General features: G+C 31.9%; 1 protein-coding gene across 1 annotated transcript in view; it reads left to right on the forward strand.

Annotated features, from left to right (window-relative positions):
- The window catches only part of LOC115879914 (BMP-binding endothelial regulator protein-like), a 279,965-nt gene extending 270,468 nt beyond the window's left edge, over nt 1–9,497 (forward strand). Inside the window, exons 8-12 of the mRNA XM_030896970.1 lie at nt 402–688; nt 2,894–3,044; nt 4,531–5,034; nt 6,446–6,704; nt 8,237–9,497. Coding sequence (XP_030752830.1) covers nt 402–688; nt 2,894–3,044; nt 4,531–5,034; nt 6,446–6,704; nt 8,237–8,390 — 1,355 coding nt within the window. The 3' untranslated portion in view covers nt 8,391–9,497. The remainder of the gene's footprint in view (nt 1–401; nt 689–2,893; nt 3,045–4,530; nt 5,035–6,445; nt 6,705–8,236) is intronic.
- Nucleotides 9,498–13,627: the final 4,130 nt, after the last annotated feature.

A 13,627-nucleotide genomic window follows, 5' to 3' on the forward strand; every position in this document is an offset into this window, starting at 1 on the left:
TACACAATAGTGGATTGTATATCAGACTACTTGGTGGCTACTTCAGTCGCTGGATGTTTACTTCTGAGGTATGTTCTGTTTCAACGTGGAGCTTGGCATTATTTTACACTAAAATATTTTTTTGAATTATGCAACATTTTTTATCAATCCATGTCTTCTGTAGAGCAAAGGTCACACTTTAAACCAATACCTAATGAAACTATATTTTATCATCTTGTTTTTATATTATACAATTATTAGTCAATAAAGTCTGTAAAACTGTAAAAAGTTTTACCAATATCAAAGAACAATTTTAGAGACATACCAATCTGACTAAAATTATTTTTTTTCCAAATGTATTGCAAAGGATTGTTTTAAAAAAGATTCATAATAACAAAGGGTTAATAATAAATCTATTTTAGGAGAATGCTGTCCCAAATGTAACGGCACTAGATCTTATATGGAAATACAGGACAGATGTCTTATCCAGAATAATGTAATAAGGGAAACCGAAAGGATCACATTGGATAGATGTACCGACTGTGAATGTCTTAACACTACTAACGTCTGTCGTCGAATATCCTGTCCAATTTTGGATTGCGCGCCAGAAGAACAGAAACTTTTTTCAACGCAGTGCTGCCCAATGTGCATTAAGTTGGCAAACGATACGATTGTCTCCAAGTGTCATTATCGGGGGAAAGACTATGAGGCAAGTACTTAGTCTATTGTCGATAATATTCTTCCTATGATCTAATATAATTATGCAGGGATAACTAAAAAATACCATATAGCATCATGTTTTTATTGTTCATTTTATCTTTTATATTATATTATTGTTAGACTCTGAATGTGACTATTATACAGGTTGTCTCAGAAATAAGTGCAAGTAGTTTAAGGGGTGGTAGGTCTGGACAAAAGAAACTCTACTATTTTTAAAATGAATTGATAATAACCGAGTTATTTAACTTTATAAAACGAAAATTTTAAAAAATAAAGGCAACATTTTGACAACCGCTGGCTACAATTGGTTTTCAGCTGCAATTTACCTGGATCTCTGCTTCTTCTTTCCACACTAGTGATGTAAACTTTAGTTACTTTTATGGACTCGTAACTACTAGTTACTTTTGGTAATAGGACTCGTTACTTTAGTTACTTTAGTTGCTCGTTACTTTGGTACTTAGTATCGTTACTTTATAATCGTTGTTTTCTGTACAGGTGTTGGAAGACTTGGGCTTGACGTGGAACTTCGTTACTTATTGTGAGCGGCGATCTTCGTTGCGTGCTCGGTTTAACCTATAAGGGGTTTCTACTTTCTTCTAGTGCAAGGGCTTAATACGATAATTTTAATACTCGGTATTCAAGTACTGAATAATATGTTTTTAATCATATATATAATCTTTTTATAATGATATGGTAAATAAAACTATGTACTATTAATAAAATTAAAAATAAAAGAAAACAAATCAAATAAAGAAAATATGTTTATAATAAATATAAAGTATTTTTTTTTATTTTTCTCTCTCTCTCTCTCTTTGTATTACATTAATAAATAGGCAAACATTAAAGGGTAAAAATAAAAAAATGTATATATTTTTGTTAAAATGTAAAAATATTAAAAAATGTATATTCCTCTGTGGCGGATTCATCTCTTCAAAGAAGTCCTTTGGATTAACGCCAGCAGTGTTTACTAAAAATTACTATTGTTATTTTGTAGATTTTCTTACAGTGTAAGTGGCGAAATATCTATTCTCTTTGAAGAAGAAAAATATTTGCTCTGCTTTTTCAGATGTTAACATTTTTTGTGACTAACGTGAATCAATTTTTAATTAATATCTAAGCCATGTTAATCGAAATAAACAATTCTATTCTATAAATAAAAAGCGACAACAAACGGCAAAGGGAGAGACCGCCGCCGGGTCGGCATGAGCCAATCATAATAATTGTAATAAAAATATCACACATTTTCCATCCAAAACACCGGCCGGCGTCAAGTCAACACTTTAAACATAAACATATTGATAACAACTAGACCTACGTCGAAGTAAGGAATATTTCAGTATCGAGTTTCGAGTCCTCGGTTCGTGCATTTCCAGGAATTACGATTACTGCCGGCGCAAAAGTAACGAATTAGCTTAGTAACGAGTAACGAGTCCTAAGTTCAAATAGTAAACGTTATTTCGAGTCCTCGTAAAATAACTGTTACTTTGTAACGATTACTTAGAATTTTTACATCACTATTCCACACCACACATCACCAAAGGGGTTAGTAGAGGTTCATTATTTTTTTAAGAGCATATTCGACAGTGCCGCAAGTAAATTGAATATTAGAAGAAAAACACTTACCTAGCATTAAAATAGTGGTGCCAAAACTCCTATGGCAAGCTGATGTAACGCTTAGTCACATGAAATGAATACATTTACGAGTTTTGGTTCTTCTTTTGTTAAAAATCAACTCAACTCTAAAAAAGGTATTTAAAAAAGTGGAAGTTTCTTTAGAATTAGTAGCTACCTAAACTGATATAAATAAAGTTATTTTGCGTATTTTTTATGTATATTCTTCTAATTACATATACAGTATTAATTTATACAGTGAGTAACGTAGGAGATGACAACATTGCATTAGGAGGTGGCAATATTGCATCCTCTACATGCATTTTAAACAAATTTCAGGAGAATGAACAGTGGTACTCAAAAGTTTTTCAACGTTTTCCGGAAATGTCAAGAAAAAATAGAAAATTGCAACATTTTTCTTCGCAAAAAACCTCATGGGTGTGTTTCTGGGATCGAACTAATAGTTAAAATACTTGCAGTTATTTGTGAGACATTTTTTTTAAAGAAATGGCACAGTACCTATTTAGTTAAGTTATTAGTATTTTTTATTTACATATTAATATAACCAGATTGTGTTAGGTAGGATGGCGAGGAATGGCCTTTGGATATTTGCAGCTCTTGTAAATGCTACGATGGAAAAATCAGTTGTGCCAGAACTAGATGCAACACTACATGTGCGGCGGGTTTGAAGAAAATAAAACATCCACTCGAATGTTGTCCTAAATGCGTTGAAGGTAATTTAATTTTATACTTAATTTCCTCCGACTCTAAGATACATACTTAGAGTATTATATCGTATTATCAATAAGTTTTAATGAACAGAAAAAATATCATAGAAATTATTAAAATTTTTCATAAAATAACAAATAATTAGTCTATTTTTTAAATGGACACAATTTTACACTGTTTCCTTGCCAGTTTTATGATTATAACTTATGAAATATATTTTATACTATACCGGGTGCGTCTCAAAATTGGCTCACCCCTATAACTTTTTTATTTCTTCAGACGAAAAAACGAGATTTGGTAGTTTAGTATATGACATAAATTAGGATTGATTGACGTATTCAATTGTTTTTGGTCACTTCCTGTTTCACCGGAAATGACTACAACTTTTCATTTTTAAATGGCACCCTCGATGTTTTTTTTACTTTATTCGATAGAAAATTACATTCTGAATATAATGACATATCATATGTCAACTTTTGACATTTTCGCTTAAAACGAAATTGAATTTTAAATTTCAATTTAGAGTGCCATGGATATGTTAAAAACACTAATTCTTAATCAAGGAGCCTTGGAAAATAGATTTGATCATCTAATGTTTTTAGTGCCTTGTCCTAGCCAGTTAGAAAAGGCTCAAATCGTATTTTTAATCATATCTCAATTTTTTTAAATGGAACGAGGGTGGCTCATTAGCATATTTGGAAAAAGCATTTTTTACGAATAATTTGATACCACACACTTGGTATTTCGAGTCAAATTTTAATTTGAAAAATTACAAACCGCAAGTTATAATTTCAAATACACAATATGCCAAAATGTCAAAAGTTTACATATGATATGTCATTCTATTCAGAGTGTCATTTTCTTTCGAATAAAGTAAAAAAATACCGAGAGTGCCATTTAAAAATCAAAAGTTGTAGTCATTTCCGGTGAAACAGGAAGTAACCGGAAACAATTGAATAGTTCAATCAATCCTAATTTATGACATATACTAACATACCATATCTTGTTTTTTTAACTGAAAAAATAAAAAAGTTATAGGGGTGAGCCACTTTTGAGACGCACCCGGTATTGTAATTAATAAGATTAGACAATAATTAAAACTAAAAATATTAAATTATCTATTCTAAAACTGTTTGAAACGTTTCTCGAAACATTTCGGGGGACAAGTATTTTAAGAAATGTTTTCGAAATGTTTTACGAAATATATGCAGAAATATTTTGCGAAAAATTTCGGGCTTAGTGTAGAGAGTGTTCTATGATTACAAAAATTGTCTGATTCTGAACTCGATTGGGCTTCCTGTAAAAAACGACCGGGACTAGTGTTCTGTCTATTCGCATGCGTATAAGAATAGGTGTAATAATGGTGTAATACGTGAAACACGGATTTTCCAAAATAATTAAAAGTTGGATAGCTGGATACTAAATAACTTGTAGTTTCAATCTCAGCTCTATTGATGATATACGGCAAACTATAGCTCAATTTTTTTCTAGCTGACGGTGTTTGTATGGCATTCGGCGACCCCCACTACAAATCTTTCGACGGAAAAATCTACACTTTCAAGGGCATAGGCAAATATCAGCTGACCAAGGACTGTGAGGGCGACTCCTTCTCGGTCAAGGTTGCCAACTTGCTGGCCGACAAATCGACAACGACCAAAAGGGTGGCGATAAATTTCGGCGACTCTCGCCTGAATTTGCAGCAGCGGGGCCGCGTCAAGTATAACGGCAAAAAGATCTCGTTTCCATTCAGGAAAGAGGGCAGATTCAGAGTGACCAAGGTGCGCGACGTGGTCGAGGTTGTGCTGCAGAACGACGTCAGGTTCTTGTGGAACGGGCACGGGTTCCTGGAAATTACGGTGCCACCCACTTACAAGAACAAGTTGTGTGGGTTGTGTGGGAATTTCAATGGGAACGTGCAGGATGACTTGAAGACCAAGCTGGGGCAGGTGGTGGGCGATAAGGATTTGTTGCATTTTGGAACGTCGTGGTGTATCGGTGAGTAAATCAGAATTGAAATCAACAATCATAATTATATCGGCTTTATTCAAAAACGGTTATCAATAGTTTAAATTTTATGGCTTGGATCACACTAATTAAATTACGCTTTAGTATTGAATTATCTGAGTAGGTCATAAGTAGGATCTTCAAATGACTAAAACTAAAACTTATAAGTACTTCACAAGTTGAACTTTTTTTGTGTGCGATTTTTGAATCATCTTGACTCATGTTTAGAATGCAAAATGACACAAATTTGTTTTATTGGCATTGAAAAATAAATGCCATCAAACCAAATGCATTAGAATTTCATTAAGGTTTATTGGAGAACACTTTTTTAGATTCATTTTTTCTTCTTCAAAATAAATCTCCAAATAGATATAACAACAGAAATGGAATTGTAAATAAATCAAGGCCTATATTTTACTTCAATTTTAATACCACAAAATAATACTATCAAAGTAAACTCTGTATTATGATAGAAATTTTGAAAATTTGAATAAAAATTGCATAATATCCCATGTCGATTGCATTCGAGTTACATCACATATTTTCAACAGTTTAGCAAAATAGTGAAAATAAAACGCCATATTCATGAACCATGATCTCAATCGCTGATAGACTGATGAAACCAATCAATCAAGTTAGTTTAGTAGTTGTCATATAGTTGTTTGTTGTTAACGTGTAAATATCTTGAAAACTATAATCGTCTAACTACAGCTATTTTGATTATAACTTTCATTGGTAAAAAATATTTAATATCAAATTATTCGTATAAAGTGCTTCTTCCAAATATGCTAATGAGCCACACTCGTTCCATTTGAAAAAATTGAGATATTATTAAAAATATGATTTGGGCATCTTTTAACCGGCCAGGACAAGACACTGAAACATTAGACGATCAAATCTATTTTTCCAAGGCTCCTTGATTAAAAATTCTAATTCACTCTAGACTGAAATTTAAAATACAATTTTGTTTTAAACGAAAATGTCAAAAGTTGACATATGATATGTCATTCTATTCAGAGTGTCATTTTCTATCGAATAAAGTATAAAAATAAAGTATAAGAAATTTCCGGTGAAAAACGAAGTGGCCGAAAAGAATTGAATACGTCAGTCAATCCTAATTTATATCATATACCAACATACCTAATCTCGTTTTTTTTGTCTGAAAAAATAAAAAAGTTATAGGGGGTGAGCCACAATTTTGAGACGCACCCGGTATATTGGTTTGAGATTCTTTAATATTTATTATATGCCATTGAACTTCTGAGTTTAACTGTGTTAAATAGTACATAAATTTGTGAATACTTATTGTTTGTCCTAAGTATTTAGTTAGTCTCTAATATTTTATTTTACCTTGTATAATTGTGAGTTTATTAATACTTATTGTTATTTTATTATGTTACAGGTAATAAAACGGAATGTGCGAAAAAAATCAAACCGAGTAAAGCTACCTGTTCAAAATATCGCGTGGATTTACATCCTTGCCGATATGTGACTAGCGATATATTTTCGTCTTGTTCATCGAAGTTGAGCTACAGCAAATATTATAAGGCTTGTAGAATGGACATGTGTCATTGTCCAAACGAGAAGTGCTATTGCGATAGTTTGATGGCGTACGCAAGGGAGTGCGAGAGACTGGGCGTTAAACTTTCCAATTGGCAGAAGTAAGTATACTGGATTGATATTATTATACTGATTTTGTAGATGTAGATTGTAAATTGTGTCCCCCTTTCGTGAGTTATATAGTTTTAGGGCTTTGACAAAAGCCAGTATCTCATACGCTTTTACAGAGAGTAGTTCTCCATATGCGATATCAGGCGTTGCAAAATTTATGGTTTATGGCACGAATGGTTGTCATTTCGGCGCACTCAGTGCAATGCTGTTTTCTGGTATTTCTCCATTTTTCCCACAGAATCTGCATTCGCCGTTGTTTCTTAGCTTCAATCTACTGAGAGGACAGTGTCCTATTAACACGTTAAGCGGCATGGTGGGCCCTATGGACCGCCAAAGGAAGTACCCCCTACGCCACGGAGGTCCCCAGGGACCGCTCGGTATTCGGTTATAATTATTTGTTCCACAAGCCAGCGGTCCTTGTTTAAGCCTATTTGAGTGTGATGGGCGGACATCTCTGGCTTGCGCGGCATGTATACCTATGCGAACTTTTTGATTTGAAAAAAAATAGATTTTTTTGAATTTCAAATGTTGAAAGTATATGACATAATTATAACTTGACCCAGAGAGCATTTTTTCAACATTTTGTCTGGCGCTTAACGTGTTAAAAACCTCGTGATAATTAGGAAATTCTTACTTAAAACAAAGAAAGCAAGTGAATGATTCCCATTCCAGATTACAGATGGACTCTTCCAGGTTCTTGAGTTCAGCTTTAGGTTAGTTTTCACTTGGGAAGCAGAACGTTTCTGGTTGAGTTACTGGAGTGTTGGCTCCTTTCCTTGCTCAATCGTTTGCATTATCAATTCGTTCTATCACTTAGTGGGCTGGCATCCTGAGTAGGAGGACTTATTTTCCTTGTCTAATATGTTCAGCTTCGTAAGGCATTCTTTGACCAACTTTGAGTTAATAGTTACTAAGTTGATTGCCTTTAAGGCTGCTTGACTATCGGAGAGGCTGGCTTTTTCTTGTTTCCGATAGTTCCTATCTAAGATAAATTGTACGTATCTTTCGATAGCGTAGATTTCTGCCTGAAGGATGCTGGGGTTCCAATGGGTCACATGGCCAACTATGATTTCGATTTGAAAAAAAAACATATGTCAAAAATTACAGGCTTTAGAAAAAAAAACGGAGAACACAATCTCATTAAGGATGGGATGATCTACAACTTTTATCTGAAAACTGTTTGTCTAAAATATATTTCAACGGAATTATAGAGTATTTTTAAGACAGCCGGAATTTGTTTTTTTTAATATCTAGTAAGCCATAAACATTTTTAAAATTCCAATAGGCGCATATGTTTGTCCTCGCAATTATTTCCCTATTTAACCGTCTCTTTAGCTCCAGTAGTTTCCGAGATACCCATAGAGAACATCGTAAAAAACTCATTCTGTAATATAATAGATAATGTGTGTAGTAGACTCTATAATTTGCTGATGTAATTTCCAAATGACTGTTGTAACTATAGTATTATATCAATATGGTTCTCTCTTAATTGCTATTCATTTAAATATCCTAATTGTTTTAGGGAAAGTGGTTGTGACCCTCACCATTCACGACGTATCACCAATCACCAAAGGAAAAAACACCAAAAGGTTTTCAATCCAAAATCATTTTCCAGAAGTCGGATACCAGATATTAGACAGAAATCACTACGAAGTCCTATTCCTATTAGTAAGTGAAAAGGCAAGATGTCAAAATTTAAACAATGTGACTTTTTGAAACTAAATGACCCCTTCAGATCTTTACTAGAAATTGTTCATTTAAATAAAAGATAACCTAGTAGTATTGAATTTAAACAAGCTTTAATAAAAAAAAACTAGATATATATGTATAAATTTTATGTTAAGCTTATTTTGTTCATTTTTTGTGCTATTTCTGAATCTACTTAAGGGTATGAATTTGAGATCTGATTGGTTAAAATGACTTTTTTGAGTTAAGTTTTCTTTTGATTAAGTTCTCTTTTCTTTAAATGATATAGTTTGTATAGGATCCTGTTTGATTGGTTCCTACTATTTAAATTTTGGCTACCTTATGTAGACTGCTAGTCACTTTCAGTATTTAAATTATCGCCTACATAGAATTCCGCACAGAAGTGTGTTATGTAATCTCAAGAAAAGAATGTATATATTTTTAAACAGCATATTTAAGTTAAGTAACTTTCTGATTCTTTACTTTTTAATTCCTTAACTTATTCCAATACGATGACCAGAAGATCTGAGAATTGAATCGAAAATATCCTGAAAACAGTCCACTAGATTTTATGTTTAACTTTACTATATTTTTATTGTGAATTTCATTCAAATACTCATACATTAGATATTAGGCCAGTCTAGTAAATTTTTAATTTTAAGCATCACTGAATTATAATGACCACCAATATAACAAAAACTACTATGTATTATAATTTCAAGCGTTTCACATAAAGTGGTTGCTGGTTCGTATTTGTTCTGTGTAGGAATAGATAAGCATATTGTACATATACTTATAAAATGTTGACTTTTCAAGAGTATTCAAATATTGAATTTTCCATAATGTTCGAGAATTAAAAAAATATAGACGTTATAACTGATATACTATGAAAATTTAATATTAAATTATTTGTATATACGAGTTGTACTGTTATTAGAATCTTGGAATAAGGAAATTTGATTATTTTTTAAATATTTCAAAAAATATAAATGAAAAAACTAAAGTAAATTTATTATGAGATAAGGCGGATTTTCTTCTATATTTATGTAAATTGTGTCAAATTTTCTATAAATAATTAGTAATATATTGATATTTATTTATTTAATATTTAAATTACGCGTATTGTGCCTTTCCGTTTCTATTTTTAATTTAAATTTTATGGCAATGCTAAAAAATAGCTAGCCATAAATATGTATATGCAAATATAAAATATACCTTGTTAGTCCAGTCTTATATTTTATTAAAAAACTAGAAACAGTTGGTTTTCACGTGTAATAGACATTCATTGGTTAAAGTAGGTAATTTATAAATCGGTAATATTATCGATAATATTACGGTAACATTGTTAATTTATAACAAAACAGCTTCTTAAAAATAAATTCTCTTCTATAAAAAAACAAATCTTTCAAAATTGTAAAAATATTAGAAAAAAAAAGACAAGAACGTTTTTTAAGTTAGTTAGAGTCAGAGTGGCCTATGTTATACTGCATAATAGAGTGAATAATGCTAAATTATTATCCTCAATCTTGTCATATGGTTCTTCTTTCTCTTTTGTTAACTAAGTCAAGTCTATTACTTCGAAATCGATATCTTCTTCCATTTCTTTCTCAGCAGCCTCTACCGTTCTTGGATATTCTTTTGATTTCTTCTTCTTTACGTGTCGTCTCTTTCGTGGAGGTTGGCGATCACATTGGCAAAATCTTCACGATTCTCGGCTTTCCTTGGGAATTCTTCAAAAGTTAGGTGAGTCCAATTTCTGATGCTCCTCAACCAAGATAGTTTCTTCCTACCGAGACCTCTTTTTCCTTCAGTTTTACCCTTAACTATTAATTGTAAGACGTGATATTTTTTATTTCTCAATATATGCCCTAAGTAGGATGTTTTTCTTATTTTTATTATATTAAGCAATTCTCTTTCTCTGCCTATTCTGTTATAAACTTCGGTATTGGTGATATGGGTTGTTCTTGGAATTTGAAGCATTCTTTGATATATCCATGTTTCGAACGATCCGAGGCCATTAATCTCTTGAACTTTCAGTGCCCATGTTTCTGCTCCGTATAATAGGATTGTCCAAACATAACACCTGACGAGCCTAGTTCTCAATTCAAGGTCCAATCTGGGGTTCTGGAAAACGTTCTTTATTCTTAAAAATGCATTCTATTCTGGTTTTTATTTCCACGTCATTGTTCAAGGTGTTAACTATCCAGGACCCCTAATATCTGAACTTGTAGACCTGTTCTAAGGTATCGCCCTCTATTTTTATAGGGATTGGTACATTTTGGTTCATTCCAAATACCATGACTTTGGTTTTAGATGAATTGATCTCATCCCGTATTTCTTACAGGAGCCTTCAAGTCGTTTCACTAAACTCTGGAGCCTAGTATCAGAGTCGGCAATAACAACTGTGTCATCGGCAAATCTAATTTTGTTAATGACTTCGCCGTTGCCTTTAATATCGCAATCTGTTGAAGAGAAAGCTTAGACAGCGAAGGAGAGAGCACACATCCCTGTCTTACTCCTCTCTGTATATTGACTGGATTGGAATTGTCATTTTCAACTTTCATGTGGGCTGTTTGTTTCTGTTGTTCTTTTGATTTAGTAAATTATAATTATGGGCAATATAAGTAAGTCTTCCGGTCCTTTCCACGGTAAGTTTGTTTCTTCTTGGCCGATGGACAAATCCATAAGTCCTAAAGGTTCTTTCGGTTGCGGCCTGTTGATGGTAAATTTAAATTCTCTATAGCCAATATACTTACTATAGAGCTGGATCAAATTCCTGCCAGTCAGGCAGGTCCAGACATAAACTTTTCTCTGGAAAGGACGGATTCTAAAATATTACCTCTAATTTTGTATTGTGCCAGTCGGTGTATCAATAACGAGATCTATTTGTGAAAAATACTTTCGATGATGCCTTGCAGTTTCATAGACGAACTCCGTTGCAATTAAATTTTCAGCTTCAGTTAAATTTTTGCAGTGTAGATTTGGTTATAATAGGTAGGCAGAAAGATGAGCAAGTCCTAAACATTTACTTGCCCGTTTTCCAGAATTGCACACATTTTCTTATTTTCCGACCTAGCGGATGAATCTGATGCTTTGCTACATAATATATAGACCTTATTTCAAAAAATCAGGTAAACACTTTTGAGACTGTTGACCCTTTAGCTTCAAAAACTGTTATCCACTTAGAGATTGGCTCAAACAGGTCATAAGTTACTTGTTTTTTAACCAAAATTCGTTTCGAAGCAGATGATTTGCAGTGTTTGGCGAAGGAACATCAGAAATATCTGGGTTCATCAACTTCTAAGCTTTTTAATGAGTATTTAGTGTCCAAAAGGGGCTTTTTAGACAAGAAACAAAGCAGTCTCATTTTGTTTTCACAAAAAAAGGAAAAGAGTAGAGCGGGAAAAAGCAATATTTCCAATGTTACCGATCTTGTGGTAATATTGCGTAATATTATCAAGATTACCGGTAATATTACCGCGGCAATATTACCCTTTACATCGCTAGGTTAAAGTGTTGTAGTAAAACTGTAGTAAAAAATTTTTTTTTAAGAAAAATATATTTATGTTAATTACAGAATATTTAGACTGGACTATTGCGTATTGTGTTATTATAGCCATTTAATTAGTGAGTTTAATTTAGTACTTATTGAAAATGTAAAAATTATTGTAAAAGTTTTTTGATTACCAAAGACATTTTACTGTGCATTTGTTTTAAAATATTCTTTTCGTAAATGATTCCGTTGCGAAAATATTGATTTGTATATACGTTTTAGTATGAATTTATTAGCCATGTAAGTTTAATGAATTATAATTTTTATATTGAAGGATCTCTACTGTAAGTGTAACATAAACATGTTTACGATTTTAATGACGTAGTTGTGGTTACTTATGTTACATGTTGTACATACTTATAAGTTCTATTTAACGTAGTTTATTTTTTTACTGGTTCCTATATCCTATATGTATTATTTTCCAAGACTTAAAATTACAGTTTTGTACTTTTTACGAATATAGTTAAGTTTGTCAAATATTTGCAATCACCGTTATTTATAGTAATTTTTGTTAAAATGTACTATGTAGTTAGTTATATTTTTGATTTTTTTACAACACATATTTGAACATTTAATATTTAAAAAATGCCCTTTTTTATTGATTAGAATAAATTCACACTTTTAATATTACATTATATTTTTTAAAATAATAAAATATGTGAAATAACGTTGATGCAACAAATGAAATTAACGAATCTCTACTTAAAAACTTTTTTCATAATAGGTTTACATAATGAAACATCGAACTTGTTTTAATATTATTAAATATTTAATATATTCACATGTTAATGGCAACTGTATAATTTTCCTATAGTAATGCACCGCTGTATATTAATAAATTATTCATATTCTTGCATTTTCTATGTTTTATTGCAATGATAAACATTATGTTCTCTACTAAAATATATATACATAAATAAAATATATAATATTGATAGTTGTTTTATTTCTTTTATTCTATATGTTTTCATTTTTTTTTCTAAGCATAAAGAAATTTTTCTTATTTGTCGTTGCTATGGCGCTCCCTAGCGGTCGTAATATAAACTATAAAATACTTTCCAGAAATTTTTCATCGCCTCTTTAGTTACGAATATTTTTTCCGCGGTTCTGTAGCTAATACTTCCCGAGATACAGCCGAAAGATATTCTTAGTAGAACTTACCGCATTCACAAGGTACCTGCAATAAAAACGCAAACATTATAAGATTAAAACAGTTTTAATCTTATACTGTTTGGCTATTCGCCTAATCTTTCATATATTAAGAGTATATGAATATAGACTATAGAAGATATACTAGGAGGTATGAGATTCAATTAGATCATACCTTAGATAACGGCCAGTGAGACTGATGACCCAAACGTCTAAAATTTCAAAATTAAATAAAATGTCAGTCCAAGATGGTATTTTATCTTGTCTCTAAAAAAGTTCTATGGGTATTTCGCCACTTTAAGAAAATATACACATGCCCTTTAACCCTATTATGCCCTTTTTAAGTCGCATCTTCGTTATGCCTTTCCATTTTGGGGTACTTGCTGCGCGACAAAATTTGATCGTATTTTCAAACTTCAAAAGAGAGTTCGATATTTATTCGGACTGAACAGTAGAACTCACTGCCAGAATTTCTTCAAATACTGACTCTTCCTATATTTGCTATTTCGGAAAGGTCGTCTCACA

The sequence above is a fragment of the Sitophilus oryzae genome, unplaced genomic scaffold (assembly GCF_002938485.1).
Source record: "Sitophilus oryzae breed Bouriz unplaced genomic scaffold, Soryzae_2.0 scaffold_1067_pilon_pilon, whole genome shotgun sequence".
Classification (NCBI taxonomy): domain Eukaryota; kingdom Metazoa; phylum Arthropoda; class Insecta; order Coleoptera; family Curculionidae; genus Sitophilus; species Sitophilus oryzae.